Source organism: Cervus elaphus, chromosome 14, assembly GCF_910594005.1.
Source record: "Cervus elaphus chromosome 14, mCerEla1.1, whole genome shotgun sequence".
In the NCBI taxonomy this organism is placed as follows: Eukaryota; Metazoa; Chordata; class Mammalia; order Artiodactyla; family Cervidae; genus Cervus; species Cervus elaphus.
Window position 1 is genome coordinate 74493193 of NC_057828.1, and position 20957 is coordinate 74514149.

General features: G+C 47.6%; 1 protein-coding gene and 1 long non-coding RNA gene across 4 annotated transcripts; one reads left to right on the forward strand and one right to left on the reverse strand.

Moving 5' to 3' along the window:
* Positions 1-1363: 1363 nt before the first annotated feature.
* On the forward strand, positions 1364-17728 carry IRF6 (interferon regulatory factor 6). Of its 3 annotated transcripts, none has more exons than XM_043924531.1 (9): positions 1364-1385; positions 5669-5751; positions 6275-6451; positions 10153-10357; positions 11374-11502; positions 13852-14010; positions 15100-15492; positions 16207-16325; positions 16989-17728. In XM_043924531.1, the coding sequence occupies exons 3-9, from the start codon at positions 6278-6280 to the stop codon at positions 17211-17213; spliced, it is 1404 nt and encodes a 467-aa protein (XP_043780466.1). In that variant the 5' UTR covers positions 1364-1385; positions 5669-5751; positions 6275-6277; the 3' UTR covers positions 17214-17728. The 3 variants fall into 3 exon arrangements, with proteins under 3 accessions (XP_043780466.1, XP_043780464.1, XP_043780465.1); XM_043924529.1 differs by lacking the exon at positions 1364-1385 and adding an exon at positions 1409-1547; XM_043924530.1 differs by lacking the exon at positions 1364-1385 and adding an exon at positions 1870-1946.
* On the reverse strand, positions 1497-6268 carry LOC122708277. The gene is made up of 4 exons (XR_006345086.1): positions 6038-6268; positions 5133-5208; positions 3353-3419; positions 1497-1622 (listed from the first exon to the last, which is right to left on the reverse strand). It is a non-coding gene; the product is annotated as an uncharacterized LOC122708277 (long non-coding RNA).
* Positions 17729-20957: the final 3229 nt, after the last annotated feature.

The following is a 20957-nucleotide window of genomic DNA, read 5'->3' on the forward strand; positions in this document are numbered from 1 at the left end:
CACTTACACAGGCCCACAGGTAATAGGGCCAGCCCAGAATCTCTAAACCCTTATTTGTGGTTAACTGTCTCCATGCATGCATGCTCAGGCGCTTCAGTTGTCCGACTTTTTGTGACCCTATGGACTATGGACCCTATGTAGCTATGGTTTTTCCAGAGTCATGTATGGATGTGAGAGTTGGACTATAAACAAAGCTGCTTAGCCCACAAAAACACATCACAGCAAGCCGGGAATGGCTGAGAACAGGCAAGGTCGGCAGGCAGGGAGGGGGACCCTGTGGAGGCAAAGTTGGCAGGCAGGGAGGAGATTTTCTTTTAATGGGTTTAAAGTAAAATGACTCTTAGGGACATTTGGTATATGTGTTCTTGTGTGTGTGTACGGGTGTGTGCATGTGTGTGTGTTTCCGTGCCAATCTTTTTCAGACTTCTAAGCGATCCATCCTAAAGGAAATCAGTCCTGAATATTCATTGGAAGGACTGATGCTGAAGCTCAAACTCCAATACTTCGGCCACCTGATGTGAAGAACTGACTCACTGGAAAAGACCCTGATGTGCTGGGAAAGATTGAAGGCAGGAGAAGGGGCTGACAGAGGATGAGATGGCCGGATGACATCACTGACTCGATGGACATGAGTTTGAGTAAACTCCGGGAGTTGGTGATGGACAGGGAAGGCCTGGTGTGCTGTAGTCCATGTGGTCACCAAGAGTCAGACAGGACTGAGCGACTAAACTGAACTAAACTGAGAATCTCTAAACCCTTATTTGTAGTTAACTGTCTCCAGGTGTGTGGGCTAAGCCGCTTCAGTTGTGTCCGACTCTGTGACACTGTGGACTTGTAGCCCACCAAGCTCCTCTGTCCATGGGACTCTCCAGGTAAGGACACTGGAGTGGATTGCCATCCCTCCTCCAGGGGATCTTCCCGACCTAGGGATCGAAGCCGTGTCTCTTATGTCTCCTGCCTTGGCAAGCAGGTTACTTCCTACTAGCACCACCTCCATACCAAAGGGGTAATTATTGGGCAGGAGGGAGGGAGGCCCCTTCTCGACTTAGATCTAAATCTCCTCGACTTAGATTTCCTCGCAGTCGCTTCCAGTGCACAAGCCCACGAGCCCCGAGGGGTCAGGTCTAGACCTGAATCCTGGCGTTTACCTTCTCAGCCTGAATGAGGAGCAGGGCAGGGCGGTGGGGAAGGCGCTGCGAGGGCCTGGGCCTCCTAGGAACACAGGGTATCATATTTCTCGTGACCCGCCAATCCCGGACGCGGGGGCGTGGCCACACCTGGGAGGCGGGGCCACACCTGGGAGGCGGGGCCGGGCGGCGGAGGTGGGGGCCGCGGCGTCCCCGGGCGAGGCGCTGACGTGAGCCTGGCGCACCTGGGCCAGGCAGGTGAGGGCCGGCGCGGGGCGGGGAGCGGAGCCCGCAGTCCCTACCAGCTCACAGCCAGGCGTTTCTCTCCCTACGGGTCGAGGAGCGCGGTGGCGGCGGGTGATCGTACCTGGGGACTTGGTTCGGAGGGACGTTGGCTTCTGGCAGCCGGATTGAAGACAGGTGGGAACGCCAAAGTCCGGAGACTGGCTTGGGGAAGGGAGGACACGCCCGCTGGTGAAGGGTCCCCTCCAGAGCCTGCAGGGGTGAGGAGAGCTTGCTTAGGGACATCTGTACGTCGGGCGATGTCCTCTAGGGCTGGGTGCCCGTCCCTGTGACCCAGGTGGCTACTGGATGGTCAGCCCCAGCTTGGGATCGCCGGACCCTTCCCGACCACTTGCTTCGGTCCACTTCCTTTCCCTCCCCGCCCAGCGGGAATGCGCGGCTCCCAGCCTCCACCCACCCACCGTCGGGGCGCGCTAAGGCGCCTCCACCCCTCTGGTCCTACCGGCTCGCCACTCCGCCGGCCCTAGCTGCCCAAAGAGGGGATTTCCCAGGACGGACGGCTGGCCCTTGATCTTGGTGGGTGTTTTGAGAAATTGCGGGTCGGGGCGACCAGTAGCTTCGGCCAGTTTGTTTTCTCCCGTGGAATCTGTTTCGCACCGTCAGACCCCTCTCCCTGGGCCTGGGAGACACCCGTGGATTTCCAAGTAGCCAAACGAGGTGCCGGGGAGGGTGGCACCGGGCGTGGTTGCTCTGGGGGTGAGGCCCTCTTCGCCTGAAGGGGCTGGAGGGCGGGTGTGGAGAAGTGGGGAAAGTCTTCCAGGCCGGGGTGGAAAGCAGGCCCGGGGTGCCCGTGTTCACAGGGAGCCTGCTGTGTGGTAAAGGGGTCACCCGACGCCACCCTGCTGTCTTAGTCGCTGTCAAAAGTGGAAGCCAGGAAGGGAGAGGAAGAAGGCGCGTTTGAGCAGGGGTTGGGGAAGGCGGGGTGCCGACCCAGGACAGTTCTTTAGGCTTAGATGTTTGCATAACGCTTGACACCAGCACCCCATACAGGGTCGCTAGCTCTCTCCAGCCCCCAACTTCAATCAAGCAGCGGGGGAAGGGCATAGGAATTATGGCTAGAGGCTCAGAATTTACCCCTAAACGGGGCTGAACTAAATGGAGGAAAGACTGGGGAACTTGGAAGATGGCATTTCAGGTCCCTCCAAGAGGAGGGAGAAAAAAAGCAGGACCATCCCTTGAGGCCTGTCTGCAAGAAATGAGGGTGTGTGTGTTTTACTCTGAGCAAAATCACTGACAGTTGAATCTCGGCTTTGGGGTGGCCGTGTTCTTGGGCAGGGGCTGCAGAGATGGCAGTGCAGGTGTTTCTAGGGGACCTGTTCCCTGGATTGGGGTGTGAGAGAGGATAGTTCATGCATTGGGGAGGTTGAAAGCATCTGTGCTCAGTGCCCAGTGTGAGGGGAGTGATTGGGTTAGCATCTTTGTTCTGTGGCTGGTTGAATACCTGTTGGAGACTCAGGCCTTGAATTTTGCTATAATGGTGGCTAGAGATAGCCAGAGCTGAATTCAACTAGGCTAGGGTTGTTCTGTGGGCCTTGGGATTTGGGTGGCAAGAGAGTTTTGAAAGAAACCTTTGGTTTAGATGTGTTTGAGGGTGGGTGTCATGCAGTCTCCCCCCCCAAGCATTTTGTTGGCCCTCTGTGCTGCTTGGATCTTTGTCGATGTGTTTGGTTTTTGCTCTTGGTGTACAGAAGAAGGGAGAGACTCGGAGGGCTGGGTGCGGTGGCAGGTTATGGTAGAGCCCACTGACTCGGAAGTATTGGGTCCAGGCCCCAGTTAAAACACGTTGCTGTGCCTCAGTTAACCCAGCTGTAAAATGGGGATGATAATAATACTTCTAGATCATGAGGATGAAGTCAGACACGTTAAGTAAACACGTATGTGAAAACTATAAAGCCTTTGTAGATATAGAGGATTGTTGTTACCATGGTTTCTGTTAGCTGAAGGCCATCATCTTTTTTACGTCCCAGTGGCCAAGAATGCCTTAGCTTCCTGTGGTTAAAAAAAAAAAAATATTACTTGTAGTGTTCTGTTTTTAAACTATAAATTAAAACATGCCATTGTAGGAAAATGTGAATCGTATAAAAGTATGTAGGGAAGCGTGAAAGTCATCCACAATCCTACCATCACTAAGGTAACTACTTGGGTAACGACTACGAACTTCTTGTTGCATCTATATCTTATTTCTACCCCTTTTAAAAATTCTATGTGCATATATACACAAGTGCATGTTATGTTACAAGATGGAGGAGATACTATCCAGTCAATATTGTACGATGCCTTTTCCCTCTTAAGTACATATATAAACATTTTCCCAAATCCAATAAAAATTCTTCAGATGCCTCGATGTTCATAGCTGCTTGATACAGCAGCCTATGAATGTCTGATTAGCTGTTTTTCCCTGTTATTTTGATTGCCTCCCAATTTTCCCTCTCTCCCTGTTTTTGTAGTCTTAGTTACTGGGTGGCAGGTGGAGATGCTGGTTGGCTTGGAGAAGATGGGGAGGGTTAGCTGTGATGGAGGTGGGGCAGGGAGGAGGAGGCGGGGTAGGGTTGCCCCTGCGTGCTGCCATCTTGAGAGAATGCTGAGAACATGGCTCTAGATCTCAATCACTGATCTCCATGGGTGGATACTTCTCCCTCCACATCACTCTGTGTGAAGTTCCTTGTGTTGGCTTGGTTGCCTTAATTTTTTTCTTGATGTGCCATGGATCAACTAGGAGGAACCCTCTTCTTTAAAGCCTGCGATCCTATAAGAGGTGGATTTCACATGTCTGCCAGTCCTAGACACAGGACTGACCATATTGCAACAAGTGTGTTAGTCGCTCAGTCGTGTCTGACTCTTTGCGATCCCACGGACTCTAGCCTGCCAGGCTCCTCTGCCCATGGGATCTCCCAGGCAAGAATACTGGAGTGGGTTGCCATTCCCTTCTCCAGGGGATCTTCCTGACCCAGGGATCGAACCCCGGTCTCCCATGTTGCATGCAGATTCTTCACCTCCTGAACTACCAGGGAAAAGTATAGGATGGCTGACCGTATTGCAGTAGATCTTCTCAAAAGCCCCTCACTAGGTGGACCCCTTTGCCACCCATTTCCGGTTCTCTTGGTTCTTCCTTCGCCCCATCCCCCCCATTACCACAGGCCAGGACTGAGGAAGGGAAGGCTAGAACTTGCCCTGCGGAGGATATGCATTCTCTCCTCCTTATAAGGTAAATGTTCTCCCGGGTTTGATAGCTTGATTTGCTGCCCTACGGAGCAACCTACACCAAGGCCAAGAACTCGGGGGTAGAGGGCACTTGAACACCCCTTGCCACCTTGCCTGCCCGTGGGGAGCTCTGCTCCCTAGGGGGGCAGGTTTCAGTTTCAAGGCTTGGTAACTGGGTCAGAAGGCTCAGGTGGGGGCAGGTCCTGCTTTGCTCTTAAAGTGCCAGTGACCCAGCTGGGTTTGAGTTTTCCCGTTGGTTGTCAGGCTGGCTCAGGAAAGAAGTGACGCGTTAGGGGCCACCCTCTCAGCTAAGCTCCTCTGAGGGGGAGACTTAAGCTGACTCAACGGGTTTGATTTCTGAACCGCAACCCTGGTGGGAATCTTTCTTGGTGGGAAGGTGACTTATTTATCTTTCTTTTCTCAGGTTCTTGTGGGGTTTGAGCAATTCCAGCATGTATTTCTTCAGGCAGTCTGATGAAAACATTCTGTTTAGTAACTGACCTCGCGCTTGTCACACAGTAGCTGACGAACAAATATTTGTTGAATGAACGTTGTTTTGCAGGCATCTCTTTCTCACCTGAAAGTAAAAACAAAGTGAGATAAGAACACCAAAAAAAAAAAAAAAAGACTCTAAATGCAGCATCCCAGGCAAGCAATCCTCCAAGGGTTTGCTCTTTCTTTTAGCCACCCAGTTGGGACCGGCCTTTGTTTCCCCGCTGGCACCGAACGTTATCTGGTAGGCTGTGCTGAGCCCTTCTATTTTTATGAGAATCAATTGCAGACTTTACCCAGGCTGGCTCCTGTAGCCAATCAGTTCCACTCAGCCTCTGTGGGGGAGATAAACAGACCCAGGTGAGGAGGCTGTCCTAACAGTAGGGAGCGTGTCTCATGACTGTTTTTAGGACTCTAGGGTTAGGTACTGTGATATTTGATTATTTCAGGGCTTCTGAGCTTTACCAGACTCAGTTACAGAGCACTGGATTGTTCTAGGAATAACCAGCTCAGACTCCCCTTCCCTTTTTTTCCCCCCTGTACAGAACCTTTGGGTGGCCCAGAGAAAGAAAACCTGACTTGAGGCCCAGCTCTCAGATTTCTGTGGAGACACTGCCTGCTCATCGATGTAAGTGAGGACTTTGCCACCAGCACCCACCCCTTTGCCTGCTTCTCTCTCATCACGATGCTGTCATTCCATAGTTGTCTAAAAAAGAGAGCGCACGCTTCAAGTTCTTGTCTATCCTTTGCTGTTTCCATAACTTTTTTCTTCCCTCTCCTGAGATGAGATTGAAAAGGGCAATTTGCCTTCTGTTCCCTTGGTACTTCAGGAAGGACTGTGTTCCAGCAGGGATGACATCATCTTTTTATTTTTCTGCCTCAGGATTTAAATAGAAGAAATGTGATCTACTTACATGATAAGTCTGATTTGGCTGGAGCATGAAAAATAAATGGCTTTGGAAGAAGAATCAAAAGAACCTTTTAACCTCTTCTTTTCTTCCCCACCTGGCACAGTTTATTCCCATATTTAGTTTCTTTGCTGTAATCTAATGAAACTGTAGCTCTATCATACGGGAACAGTGGCTGGGAACTTTTCCCAGGGGCTGGCCTAATTCTCCTCTCCCCACTTCTCCCCCCTCCCCCCAACCCAGATCATGGCCCTCCACCCCCGCAGAGTTCGGCTGAAGCCCTGGCTGGTGGCCCAAGTGGATAGTGGCCTGTACCCGGGGCTCATCTGGCTACACAGGGACTCCAAACGCTTCCAGATCCCCTGGAAGCATGCCACTCGGCACAGCCCCCAGCAAGAGGAGGAAAACACCATTTTCAAGGTAAAGGTCTTCTTTTACCGTCTCACTCGAGACGTTTCCCAGTTCTTAGGCCCTTCTGGTTTTTTGTTGTCTTGTTTTCAATTTTGGCATGAAGAAGGTCCTAGATCCAAAATGCTGATGCAGCAGAATGTTGTTGATGTGGGTGGGGGGACAGACTTAGCAGGCATAGTGATTTCTCTTGTTGGGGCATGTCTGTTATTACAGTTGAGGCCGTTTATTCTTTCCCATCGGCCGAAGGTACTCAGCTCACATCCCAAGGGATGCCACGTGTGACTGGCTATGCTCCTGTTAATTGCCTGTAGGCTGGGGCTGTTCTAGACCTCTGGAGGGTCAGCCAGCAGTCAATCTTTCATTCACTCAAGGCTCTTTCTCTGGTCTGGAAATGGCTATCCAGACCCAGGCAGAACTACTGAGTGATAGCAGGCTTCTAACAGCCCGTAGAATGGGTGTTGAGGGCCCACTGCAAGTTTCTTTTGGTTTTAAAACATTTCGCCCCATCCATCTATGCATGCGTGCCCTGTCGTGTCTGACTCTTTGCGACCCCATGGACTATGGCCCTCCAGGCTCCTCTGTCCATGGGATTTTTTCCAGGCAAGAGTATTGGAGTGGGTCACCATTTCCTCTTTCAGGGGATCTTCCCAACCCAGAGATCGAACCTGAATCTCCTTCATTGGGGCAGGCAGGTTGTTTATCACTGTGCCATCTTAAAAAAGAAAAGGTGATTTAATTACAGGTTTTTATTCTACAAATATTTTCTTCACTAAAGAATAGCTTGAATGTGAGAGTTATTTTGCTTAACTGAAAACAAGACTGAATCACATGGCATTTTATAAAATGTAAGTGAAACCAAAATCTAAGATGGAAGTCAGTGAGAAGGTAGTTGTGGGAAGGGCTATTATGTGGTTTGTAACTCTGGAACCTGTGCCTCCGCTCCAGACCAACTTCTCTGTGCTGGTCAGTCTTCTGTCTCTTGAGTAACTTTAGTTCCTGCAGCTCCAAAACACGGAGAAATGAGTTTCTCCATTTTTTTCCCTGACTAGCAGCTGGAAGTCAAGTGAAATCCAGTCTCTATCCTGAACCTCTCTAGACTGATGCCCGAGGTTCTGGGCATCTGAGATTGGGCCAGGAGAACCCATCCTAGAACTGTTCACCACCCAATATAGTTATATTGGATATAGAGACGAGAGGTAGAGAAAAAATTGGCCTGTGAATACTTACAAAGTAAATCAGTGCTTTTAATTAAAAAATTTAATAATGATATGAAAGTGGTAAAGAAACCATCTGGAAACCACCACCAATTATTGGAGCTGGCATCAGAGGACGATGGGCCCAGCTGGCCTCTTGCCGTGGCCTTGGCCTGCAGCCGGACTTGCGGTTGAAGTGCCTGGTGGTGGTTGGCCACGGGGAAAGAGGCTGGTTCCTGAAGGTTCCACTCACGAGAAATGCTCTGAATCCTTAGGGCTTGAGGAAAAGGTGGCTGTGGGCAGCTGCTCTGTCCTAGTTATATCTGTGGATCTGTCTGGGGAATGCTAAGGGGAGGTCTGGGTGTCAGGAGGAAAGTGAGGGTGCCTTCACAGATCCCAAGCTCTGGCAGGCCTTTGGCAGGATCAGGGTGTCGAGGTGACGACCAGCATTAAGAGGGTGTCTGCTGCACACTCTAGGCGCATTATCTCATTTAGTTCTTGATGACGCTGGAAGGAAGATGTTACCCTCCTGTTGCAGATGTAAAAGCTGAATCTCAGAGGGGCTACGTAACTTGCCCAAATCACATAGCCAATAAGTGGTGGGGCCAGGGTTTGAACCCAGGCCTATCTGGTCCCCGTTCCATTATCAGACAGCCCCTTCTGACCAGGAGCTGGGACTCCTGGCTTCAGGTCCTACTATAGTCACTCACTCGCATGTGTGGTCTTGAACAAGTCACATAATCTCTTTGGGCTTTAGCTTCCCCTTCGGTAAAACCGGGATAAAACCAGTCTTGCCTGCCTCACGAGATTGTTGTGAGAATTGAGTGAAATAAACGTCTAGAAAGGGACTCATAAATTGCCATAAAAATGCAGCGACTGTGTCCATTTTTGGAAGAGAAATAGGGACCTGCCCGGTGACCAGAATCTCAGAATGGGTTTGAACACAGGTTGTTTATGAAGACAATGGCTGTCACGTGGTGGATACCACCCTCTGCTGCATCAGCCTCAGGTCCTCCACAGTGTCTGAATGGGCCCTGGGGGTGGCTGTGCTGTGAGCAGAAAGGGTTCTGGGTTAGTCTGGCTGCTCTCCATAGAGGGGCAGGGATTCAGGGAGCCACAGAAATCTGCAGACCTGTGCCAAAGTCAGCACTGCCCAAGCCAGCCGAGTGGGGCCAGAAGGCGAGTGGACCTGGAGGTCAAACAAACGGAGGGGAAAACAGGGAGGGGCAGCCGCCAGGTACCGCCAGGCGCCACTGGAGATAGGACTCTCTGGACACTGGGGGCCCGTGAGGTGGAGATCTCCTACTGGGGGCTGGATGCGATGGAGCCTGCCTCACTGAGGGCAGAAGCCTTGTCAGCGCTCTTCACTCCACACCGCAAAGAGGGGAGCCCCCGGCCCAGAAGAGGGTAGGAAGACGTGAGTGAACTGGAGGAGAAGGATTCAGGGTGGCCATTGGAAGAAGCTTTCTCATGACTGTGAGGCACTGCAGGGAGTGATTGAGGGAGACCAGAGTGCTCAGAGGACGGGGCAGAAAAACTCCCATCTGGGCTTGAGGAAGGAGTCCACAGTCAGGGTCGGAGGCGGGGAGGTGTGACTGGACGAGCGGCGGGCCCCGTCAGCTTGAATAAGCTGCCGTGTGCTTCCTGATCTTGGGTCCTCGGCAGACGACACCCCCCTTTTCTGCACCAGGACGTACTGCACAGCCCTGAAGAAAGCGCAGACATGGAGAATATGTCCACGGCGGGGAAGGGCGGATAGCCCATGAAGCAGACACATGGATGCCTGTTAGACCTGCAAGCTAAGAGCCAGAGTGGCGAGGCCACCGTGGTTTTGGCCCAGGCCACCAGCCACTGGTGTTTCCAGAGAAATGTTCCCAGTGTGGGAGTTTGAGGAAGTAGGGAAAGGCGGGCCGTGTGAGTTTATCAGGACGTGAGGCCCTCCGCCGCCCGCTGAGGCGAGGTGAATTCTCAGAGTGCATGCCCTGCCCTCCTGCAGGCTATTTTAGTCCTAACGGCACTTGGCTCCTGCAGTTATTTGTGCATCAGATTGAAGACGGAAGGGGGAGGGAACAGCAAGACCACACTCTTCATATCATATGCCATCTTCCTTTTTCTTCTTGTTACATAAGCAACTCATGTCAAAAAAAAGTAAAACAAAACAAGAAAAATTGGCTGCAATCCTGCTTTCAAAGTTACCATTAGCATCTCAGTGTACATTTGGTTCAGATGTTTCTTTATTTTCAGTCCTTCATTATGGCCGTTGTAGTCACCAACTGGCACCAAAGCTTGAGATAAGGCTCCTCTTTTCCCAAGATTATATTTGCATCTGGTTTAATCTCTCTCCCTTGCCTGGTCCTCCAGGGTGGTGTTTCCTGCTGCAGCCTCTGTACACTGGGGTTGGGACGATGGGGCGGCCAGGCGGGGCTGTGTGTGTCTGTCTGCATGCGGGAGGGTGGGCACGCTTTGCAGCATGTCTGGGCAACAGCAGGCATTCACTGCAGTTTCCTGTCCTTTCAGGCCTGGGCTGTGGAGACAGGGAAATACCAGGAAGGGGTGGATGACCCCGACCCAGCTAAATGGAAGGCCCAGCTCCGTTGTGCTCTCAACAAGAGCAGAGAATTCAATCTGATGTATGACGGCACCAAGGAGGTGCCCATGAACCCAGTGAAGATATATCAAGTGTGTGACATCCCCCAGCCCCAGGGCTCGATCATTAACCCAGGTGAGGCCCCAGCTGCTGGGAAGAAGGTGGACAGTGTGCTGGGTTCCTGGCCAGATCCTTCAAGAGATAGCTGACTTGAAAATTGCCTCTCTTAGAACGTTTATGACTGCTGAACAAGAAATCCTGTTCCTAAAAAGGCTCAGAGAACAAAAGATATAAATGCAGCAAGGTGTTCCTGCTCACTTAGTGGAACACTAAAGCATTAGAAAATGGAGGGCGCATAGAGTTCTGTAAAAATAGCTTCTCTCTGGGCTCAGCCCTGAGAAGAGAGGCCAGAGAGTTTAGAAGAAGGAGGGATTAAAACTTGGAAGGTCTGAGTTCTAAACCTAGTTCTTTTCACTGTGCTACCATGGGACTTTGAATCAAATTCTTTGACCTTTTGAGCCTCAGTTTCTTCCATTATAAAACCTGGGCTCTCGTCTTTCCTGCCTATTTCAAAGGCTATTCTAAGAATCAATTAACATGACATTCTTTTTTTTTTTTTTAAGCCAACTAACTTTTATTATGCTTTCTTTTTTTGGGGGGGGCGGCGGTTAACATGACATTCTAAAAGCTGATAAGTTCTCTTTATAAATGATGGGTGAATGTCATTGAATTTGTACGGTACGATCCAATTAAGAGCCAGGTAACTTAGACTTGACCCCCAGTGAATCTAGGGATGTCCCACCTTGAGGGAAGTTTCTGTCCTCACATTAAGTTTACAAAGGAGAGATGTTGTGGTCCTTGGGTCCTTAAAAGGGATGTTAATGCATCAAAGTAGGTTTAGAGTAGAAGTTAAAAGTTTTCTAGGAGAAGGGAATAGGGTGAGAGCATACATTAGGGTTCTAGAGAAGGAGCTGGAAGGAGGTGGTGAACACCTTCGGTCCTCACACTTTGGCTAGGGCATTGGGGGTGCACACTGAACCCCAGGAGCGTCTGTGCTGGCAGTGGCTAGCTGGAATAGTGGGTCAGCTACCAGGATGACGGTGAAAAGTGAGCGGCTCGTTTGTGGGCCTGTGCATCTGTTTTTTGGGTAGGATCCACTGGGTCTGCTCCTTGGGATGAGAAAGACAATGATGTGGATGAAGAAGATGAGGAGGATGAGCTGGACCAGTCACAGCACCACGTCCCCATTCAGGACACCTTCCCCTTCCTGAACATCAATGGTGAGTGGGGTGATGGGTGGGTGTGGAGGGATGAAGAGGAGGTAAGGGGCTTTCATTTTGCAACTGTTGACATTATATCCACCGCTGCCTTGGGAGCAATGACTAGACCCTGTGGCCAGGCTGCCAGGATGTTAGCAAGTAAGGGTCATAGGCAAAGGAATTCCTAGGCCCAGTTATCCCAGTGGGGTGGCTTCTAGGCATAGAGAGCATCTTCTGAGACTTATGTGATAATACAGAGAAATTAAAAAATGAAATTCATTCTCAATCGCATATACAAATACACCAGCTGTTACAAATTTAGCTGATTTTCGTCAGGTCAAAGTGCAGAGATCATTTTTATGAATTGGAGACCAATTCTTCTGGTGTTTGTCTTGGTATGAATTTTCTGTCACTGTCTTAACAGGGTCTACTCTGGTAAGACTGTATCATGGGACCCTTGTGGCTTCTACAGCTCTTAATACTAGGCTCTTATAAAATTTATCTACTAGAGACTTTTATCTTTTTTTTTTTTTTTAACCTTTTGAATTCAGCATCCCAGGAAAAACGAGTTGAGAGGTTTGAGGGTCACTCCATGACAGAGCAGATACTGCATTTTCTGTTGCACAGGATTCTCAAACACAGGGCGAATGTCTCTTCTGCAGCATCTGCACTTGAACTTTCCACTGACATGCTCCTAGACATGTGATTTGCATTGTTGAGCAGCTTTTCCTGCCTTTCTAAGTTCCATCTGCTGTGCCTGCACGCTAAGTTGCTTCAGTTGTGTCTGACTCTCTGCAACTCCATGGACTGTAGCCCACCAGGCTCCTCTGTCCATGGGATTCTCCAGGCAAGAATACTAGAGTGGGTTGCTATGCCTCCTCCAGGGAATCTTCCCGACCCAGGGATCGAACCCGAGGCTCTTATGTCTGCTGCATTGGCAGGCAAGTTTTTTTTTTTTTTTTTTTACCACTAGTGCTACCTGGCTGCTATGGGTAAAATGAGATAATTTTGCCACCTAGAAAATTCAGTATAGCAAGATGATTCCTTTAGGATTTTGGAATATCCTATTCTAGAGGATGCCCCTTCCTCGGAGAGTCAAGAAATGACTGTTATCTGTCTACTTGTCTTCTTTCACTTACCCTGTCATTTATAACTTTGCAACCAAGTGATGAGTAAAGACAGTCATCATCGAGCTTGCTCAGGCTAATATTGCCACAGCTACATTCCCATTTAGTGAAATCTTAAGATTTGGACATTCGGAAATGTGAGATCCTTTCCCAAATCCTTGGCTGACTCATTCTGTTCTTCTCACCCCTTAAAAGGATACAACTCATTTCCAGGACATATATACTTAATTATTATTATTTTACTATTTAAAAAAGATTATTTTTCTGATTTCCTATTTCTTTTCATGTCTTATTAAAGATTCTGTTGTTTGGCCTTGTGTTATGGGCCACCTTGGATCCTTTATGGAAACATGTGAACATATATTAAAAACAAAAGTAAAATGGGTACATAGATTTAACCAGGCTTGTACACAAAGGATCAAAGAAACATTAACCTCTGTGATTTCAGAGCTGTTGGGCAGAGAAAGAAGAGTTGTTGAAGAATAGATGCATAAAAGGTGAGGTTAGGAGGAAAAATCTGAAAACTTTGGAGTGAGCCAACTTTGACAATAGCAGGGAAATAGGATGGGTTTTTCATTCTCTCCAGTGCTTTTCACTTCGCTACTATGGGACTTAGAATCAAGTCCTTTGACCTTTTGAGCCTCAGATTCTTTAATTGGATACTTTGGAATAAATAATACTCTTACATGGTTTAAATTCATAATGGTACAAACAGGAAATCAGCTGAAAGATTTTCCTTCCATCCTTTCTCTAAACAGTTTCTTTCCTGGAGAAGACAGATCTTACCAGTTTCTTGAGTATTCTTTTAGAAGTTGCATGCATATAAAGTGTTTGTTTGTTTTTAAACAAATTTCTATGTATTAACACTCAAAGTTAATCAACCAGTTTAGTTGAGTTCATTTTACAGAAGACAACCAGCTTCTATTTAATTGCTGGGCCCAAATTTTGCAACAGGGAACCTCACATTCATACCCATTCTAATTTAACCCCAGAGAAAACTCACTTGTCTGTTAGTCATCAGCAAATGCACGTCGTCAGAATCATGAGTCGATGCAAGAACTAACAAGATTAGGAAGCAGAAGCAGGAGAACCTTGTTTCTTTTGGTGTTCGTTGGGGGAATTATTGGGCTGCTATGCTGAGTCGTGGTCCAGTGTTGGACCTTGTAGGTTTTGGAGCCTCAGCCCCAGGTGGTGTGCATGGGTGGTACCCCACCAGCCCACCCACATCCTTCTCTTCTTCTAGGTTCTCCGATAGCACCAGCCAGCGTGGGCAACTGCAGTGTGGGCAACTGCAGCCCTGAAGCAGTGTGGCCCAAAACGGAACCTCTGGAGATGGAAGTGCCCCAGGCACCTGTACAGCCTTTCTACGGCTCTCCAGAGCTGTGGATCAGCTCACTCCCAAGTAAGCAAGCCTTGGTTTCCTAACTGGATCTTCAGCTCCTATTATAGTCCATTTCCTGCCCCACCTTCTGCCTCCATTTCTTTGCCATGTATAGAATAGTCCCCCAGGCAGCCTCTGTGTCTGGTTCCTGGCTGGCTGATGAGTAACTAGGGAAGAAGTAAAGAAACATTAGCCCATACCTGCTTGCCCAAGGAGATCCTCTGATTGGCCACTGTGCAGCTCTGAGTTACTCACCTCTTAGGTGGGTGGAAGGCCTGGGTTTATCAGGGTATCTGGGGTATTTGGGGACCAGGTTGGCAGTGGGATAGGGAGGTTATTGACTGTGGATTTGGTCAAGGAGGCTCTTGGGTTTTGAGGTGCTTTAGAACCCAGAGAATATTTCTTTCTGAATTGGGCACAAATCCATCTCAGTGAAGAATCAACGTCCTGCCTCTCCCTTTCACAATACACAGGGTAGGGGTGGTGGGCTGGGGGAGGGGGGAGAACTACCATTTTGTCCAAGAGGCTGATAGCTTTGATAAGACCTATAGCGTGCAATAGACATTTGCTGAGTGAAAATTTACTTTGCTGTGAACCAAGTAAACCAAACTTACTGTGTCCTTTTGTGATATATTATTAGAACAGATCCACAGTGTGTGCTCCTCTGTGTACTTTTCAGAAAGATGGCTTGGTATTTTTTATTGTCTCTCTGGTTTCTTTAAACAGTGAGTCAAAAATGATAACACAAACCAGATGCGGCCTTAGTTTTTTCAGCAGCTCCTTCTAACGCCAATTGATGTAAAGACTCAGTACAAAATGGGGAGACTAGGACCCAGAACTTTGGTTGGAGGAATTCTAGCTGTTAGGGAGTGGTGACTGAACCAAGATAGTATAGATGGACTTTAAACTGTTTGCTTCAAGGCAGCCTTTCGAGGGAATACTCCCAGGATATGTTGATGTCTCCTTGTGTTGCAGGAAGGATAACTATGCCCGTGGCCTTCCTGGATGCTGGCTGAAAGGTGGCTTGATCCTAATGGACTTGCACGAGTCTTAGCGATGGACAGGCAGAGCAGTGGGGCAAGACTCTCACTGTCCCTTCTTTCCTTGCAGTGACTGACCTGGACATCAAGTTTCAGTACCGTGGGAAGGAGTATGGGCAGACCATGACCGTGAGCAACCCCCAAGGCTGCCGGCTCTTCTATGGGGACCTGGGTCCCATGCCTGACCAGGAGGAGCTCTTTGGTCCTATCAGCCTGGAACAGGTCAAGTTCCCGGGGCCGGAGCACATCACCAATGAGAAGCAGAAGCTGTTCACCAGCAAGCTGCTAGACGTCATGGATAGAGGACTGATTCTGGAGGTCAGCGGGCACGCCATCTATGCCATCAGGCTGTGCCAGTGCAAGGTGTACTGGTCTGGGCCATGTGCCCCATCACTTGTTGCCCCCAACCTGATTGAGAGACAAAAGAAGGTCAAACTGTTTTGTCTGGAAACGTTCCTGAGTGGTGAGTCTTTTTTTCAGAGGATTGATGGGTGGGAACGGCTCCCTGCAAGTATGTCTTCCTCCTTCCTGCCCCGCCTTTCCTGGCTCTGCAAAGATCCTAAGGAAATAGTTTCTTCGGCAAGAAGTCAAGGTAGAAGAAAACCTTGATTCTGAAAAATAAAAGTGACCAGGGCAGAAGGATGTTCCACTCCAAAGCTATATATTTGAAGCCAGTTTTAGATTTGCTGTGGTTCCTTTGTTGGCAGAAGAGGGAGACAGCTTTTCATTGCTCCCCAGAGTCCACCAACTTATTTATCCTTCACTTTAGAAGGTGACCCTACTCATCATAAGTGGTTAAAAATATAGTCTTCTCATCTGGGACACATTTGAGTGGCAAATTCAAGCAGGTATATTCAAGGAGAGGAATGAGATGTAAATTTTCCGATGTGGTTTGAACCCCAAGTCTAGTTTAAGTGGTGTCCGATAAAACCCTCTGAAATGATGAACATCTTCTATATTTGTGTTGTTTGGTATGGTAGTCACTAGCCACATGTGGCTGTTGACTATGTAGATGTGAGTAATGTGACTAAGGAACCATCTACTTTTAATGAATTTAAATGCAGTAGCCACATGTGGCAAGTGGCTACTACACTAGACAGCATAACCTAAACGCTGGTGTTTACTGAGTGGATGTGGAATGACCCAGTATACCGAACTGCTCTTCCATGTTCTACAGATCTCATTGCCCACCAGAAAGGACAGATAGAGAAGCAACCACCATTTGAGATCTACTTATGCTTTGGGGAAGAATGGCCAGATGGGAAACCCCAGGAAAGGAAACTCATCTTGGTTCAGGTGAGGAGATAAATGTCAACAACTCTTTGTCTTTTTATCAATGCTTTAGCCCATAGGTCTGGGGTTGAGCCCTCAGTTGAGGTATCCATCAGCCTATGTGGATTTCAATCCCATGAGATGGAGGAGCAACAGAGTTTTGTATATTGTACAGTAGAACCAGGCTGGAGAATAGGAGGTCCTCAAGGCAAATTACTGATTCACGGGAGACTCTGTTTTCTCAATGACTTTAGAGTCTTGCAGAAGCCTAATAGGATATGACTCTTTGCAGCTCTTTTAGAAGTCTTTTTGAGCTACTTTAAAGGACATATTCTGTAAAGTGGCAGCAAGACCACTTGGGTTTGGCTGTGGATTTGTGAAACAGGATAGGCAATAGATGAAATTTGGGTAAAAGTCTTTGTCAGTAAGCAGTTATTTATTTAGGTATGTGATGAGATGCTGCCTCTCGGTTCTTTCCCTTCATCTGAACCAAATTCTAAAGTGAACCTTGGCAGGATAGTCCAGAGAGATGAAAGCATATTCTGTGTCTAGACATTAAAGTTGGGGACTTTCCCATAACCTCACTAGTCCTTCCTTCAATCTTGGGTCCCTCCTGCTGTTTTTTTTTTTTTTTCTTTCTCTGAACCTTTTCTCAGAGGATACCAGTGTGCTCTGTGTCCTGAACAGGTCATTCCAGTGGTGGCTCGGATGATCTATGAGATGTTTTCTGGTGACTTCACACGATCCTTTGACAGTGGCAGTGTCCGCCTGCAGATCTCAACTCCAGACATCAAGGATAACATCGTTGCTCAGCTGAAGCAGCTGTACCGCATCCTGCAAACCCAGGAAAGCTGGCAGCCCATGCAGCCCACCCCCAGCATGCAACTGCCGCCTGCCCTGCCAGCTCAGTGATCATGAATGCCATCTTCCTCCTCTTTTTTATAATATTGTACATATGGATATTTTTTATTTTTCAGATTTAGCCAGCTTTCAAAAGCCTTTCTTCTAACAATATTAGTAGTCTCTGACTCTCCAAGTATGTCTAGCTTTTAAAGTTGATTTAATTTATGAAAAAAATCACCCTTCATACTTTCCTCTTCTTTAAACCTCCCAAGGTAGTATAATGTAGTATCAATAGAAGGAGATTTAGCCTGGGAGTTTGGACAACAGGGTTCTAACTGCAGCTTTGCTTCCAGTGGGGTGGTGTTGAACCAAGTCATTTAACCTCTGGGCTTTATATTCGTTACTGTAAAGTGAAGGAGTTAGAATGATGCCTGAAATAATGCCAGCTTTAAGACTCTGACTTGATGACTTCATTCTATTTGTACAAGGCAAAACTGCCTGGAACAGAACCCTTCTGCCTTGTTCTTGTGCCATGGTTTTTTTTTTTTTTTTTTTGCTTTCATTAAAGTCCCCTGAAGCACTGATTTGTCCAGGATTGATCTCCGTTTGACCTGTTATGCTAGTATAGTAGGCTGGTTCCCTGACGGGGGAGAGGGAGGGAGGGGTGCCAGCTGGTTGCTTAGGAACCAAGCTTGATATCTAAACAGAAATAGGTGCCAAAGTCTGAAAGTCACCCAGCCTGTGGAGTAAAAGCTCACAAATTGAGCTTCTAAAAGGAAGCTGTTGACATAGAAAAAGGTTAGGGATTCTGTGGTCAGGTGTTCACCTTGCTACCACTCAAATACAGGCATACCTCGGCGGTATCGCCAGGCTGGTTCCAAACCCCCATGATAAGCTGAATATTGCCATAAAGCAAGTCATATAGATTTTTTGGTTTTCCAAGGCATATAAAAGTTATGTTTACATTATGCCATAGTCTGAGTGTGCAATAGCAGTATATCTAAAAATACAAATGTGCATACCTTAATTAAAAATACTTGATTGCTAAAAAATGGTAACCATCTGAGTCTTCAGTGAGTCATAATCTTTTTGCAATCGTTACATCAAAGATCACTTATCACAGATCACAATAACAAAAAAAAAGTATTGTGAGAATTACCAAAACATCACACATAGACATGAAGTGAGCAAATACTGTTGGAAAAATGGTGCCACAGTCTTGTTTGATGCAGGGTTGCCACAAACCTTTGATTTGTAAAACACAGTATCTGCAAAGTGCAATAAAGCAAAACACAATAATAAAATGAGGTATGTCTGTACCACTGTGTGTGTGTGTGTAGGTGAGAGATAGATGGGAGTCTATGACACAGTGAGAGCCTTCAGAGAGGATAAAGCTCCCTTGTTCTTCTTTCCCTTCTTTGAGGAAGACCTGAGACTGAGCTGGGCATGCAGGACGAATGCCTCTGACTACAGAAGAGACAAGGACAGTTCCTCTGTGCATGGACACGTTTTCCTTTCATTTGGATTTTTTGCAGTTGGGAAAAACAGGGTGTTGAATATGTTAAGGGCAGTGTGAAGAAGGGCTGGGCAGTGCTTTTCTGGAAAAGACTCATGTAGTACAACCCTGCATGTTTCCCTCGGTGGAGGTAGGTGCGTTTGAACAATTAAGGTGAAGGAGGTAGGTGCGTTTGAACAATTAAGGTGAAGAGTGGTGCAGAACATTGCAGCCTTGGCTGCCACAAACTGGCATTAGCTTTTACTTTGTCCTTGACCCTTTTACTCTTTTTACGGTGAAATTCTACATAATTTAAACTCCACGCCCAAAATGGAAAACAAGATGCTAGTCTCTGGTTGCAGGCCGCAATCCTCCCAAATGCTGATACCTATTTTGGGCCATATCGTGTTAAGAAAGTCCATGTCTGCTCTGCTACCCTTAAAGCCACCTCCTACTTGCTACTGAAGTTGAGCTTGCTAAAAAGTTGGGCTAGCTTTATTTAAAAACCATAAGCTCCCCTCAATTACAAGTAGCAATGGTACTTGTTTATTCAGAATGCTTAAGCTGTGGTTTTAGGGTCTCTAAGGGACCTAGTAGATCTGCTGTTACTAAAGTATGACAAGAGAAATCTGAGTGCTCAATTGCGAGCAGAAGTTGGGCTTCTAGAGACCAGGAAATATGCAAGGTCTAGAAACTTTATACTCTGGGAGCATCTGAGTGGGTGAAGTGAGGGATTTGGAATTGACATCTGGCTGCCTCTGTGTCTGCATAGTTCAAAGTTAGAAAAAAAAAGAATCCACAACAAATACATTGGGAGGACAACTGTTGGATCTGGGCCGGGCCCGTCCCCTTTTTCTATGTGATGCTAACAGGCTGTCCATCTGGATGAGGGCCCAGAAAATGTGAGCTGGCAAAGGGTGTAGAGCATAGTGTTTAGGTGCCAAGAAAGACTGAACTTTTAGTATGTGACTGTAATGAAAAGCTTATGAATATGTCAGAGGAATGAATGAGTGGTTTTATGAGGCCTTAACCCAACAGCATAGTTTCTTCCTTGTTTTTTATCCTTTTCAGAATGCTGGGACAAGGCATGCAGGGCTCTCCACTGATCTCCCTCAGTGTTCTTTCTCTGGTCCTGATGCCAGGTATCCTTTCTTGGAGACTGAGTCTGCTATCTCATTTGATTGTTACACCATACCCTCCCTTGGTTTTCTACTTCTGTGCCTTCAGGCGGTGTCACCAGCTTTTGTTTTCTTCACTGTCCACCCTTCTCCACTGTCCACCCTTCACTGTTGGCCACAGTCTGGATCTGCACGTTCTGTTCAAAAGCAGACTCTGGAACTGCCTGAATGTGGTCTGGGATAGGAACCACATCATATTGATAAGTGAGACAAAAAAGAACATTTCTTCCCTCCCAACCTTGAGGTGAAATGGTGCATGAAGACTTCTCATGGCATCTCACTGGGAAAAGAAAACAAAACCCCAAAACCAGTGGTAGGTATAAATGAGAGGGCAAATGTTGGATCTGGGCTGGTCCCTTGTCACATAATTAGGTCCCTGGCTATATGTCCCCAGAGCACCCTACACTTGTCTTTCAGAATAATCGATTCCCTTGTAATTGCTCAGTACCTGTGTCCTGCATGACTGCAAACTTGCTGGAGGTAAGGACTGTGTGTCTTGGACTGTACTGCCAGCCCTAGCACAGTACCTGGTACATAGTACATTCTCAAATATTTGTTAGAATGAATGAACTAAATAAGTCTTTCCTTTTCCAGATTGTTAACTACTATGGGAAAATAAACGCAGGGAGGGAAAAAATTCTAAAATTAGTTTCTACTCTGCTTCTGACTCCCTCTGAGCTAAGAACATTAAAATGGGAGCCCAACAAGCCGGTCGTCCTTCCAAGCTGGCCACACCTCCACTCCACAGTGGTCTCTCTTCACAGTCTGAAGACCCAAGGTACAGCCAGGAGTTAAACTTCCAGAGTAGGTGGTACAGCCAGGAGTGAAACTTCCAGGGTAGGTGCCCGCAGTTCCCTTTAGCCTCTGCTCTGCTCATGTATCAACAAGTTTGGGCCATTTCTTTAGATATGAATTTTCCCAAGAAATTCTTCCCCTTCGTGGTATGCGTCATATCGCTGGTAAAACTTTCAGTGAAATAACTTTTTCTTCTTAATGAGCTGATTGAAAAGCTTCTCCATCTCTGACTCTCATTTTTCATGTGAAGTCAGCAAACTGAATTCCTACAGCCTGGGCTCCACAAAGGTGGGTTTTTTGGTCTGTTTCGTATGCTGCCAATACCTCCAGCGCCTAGAAGCATAC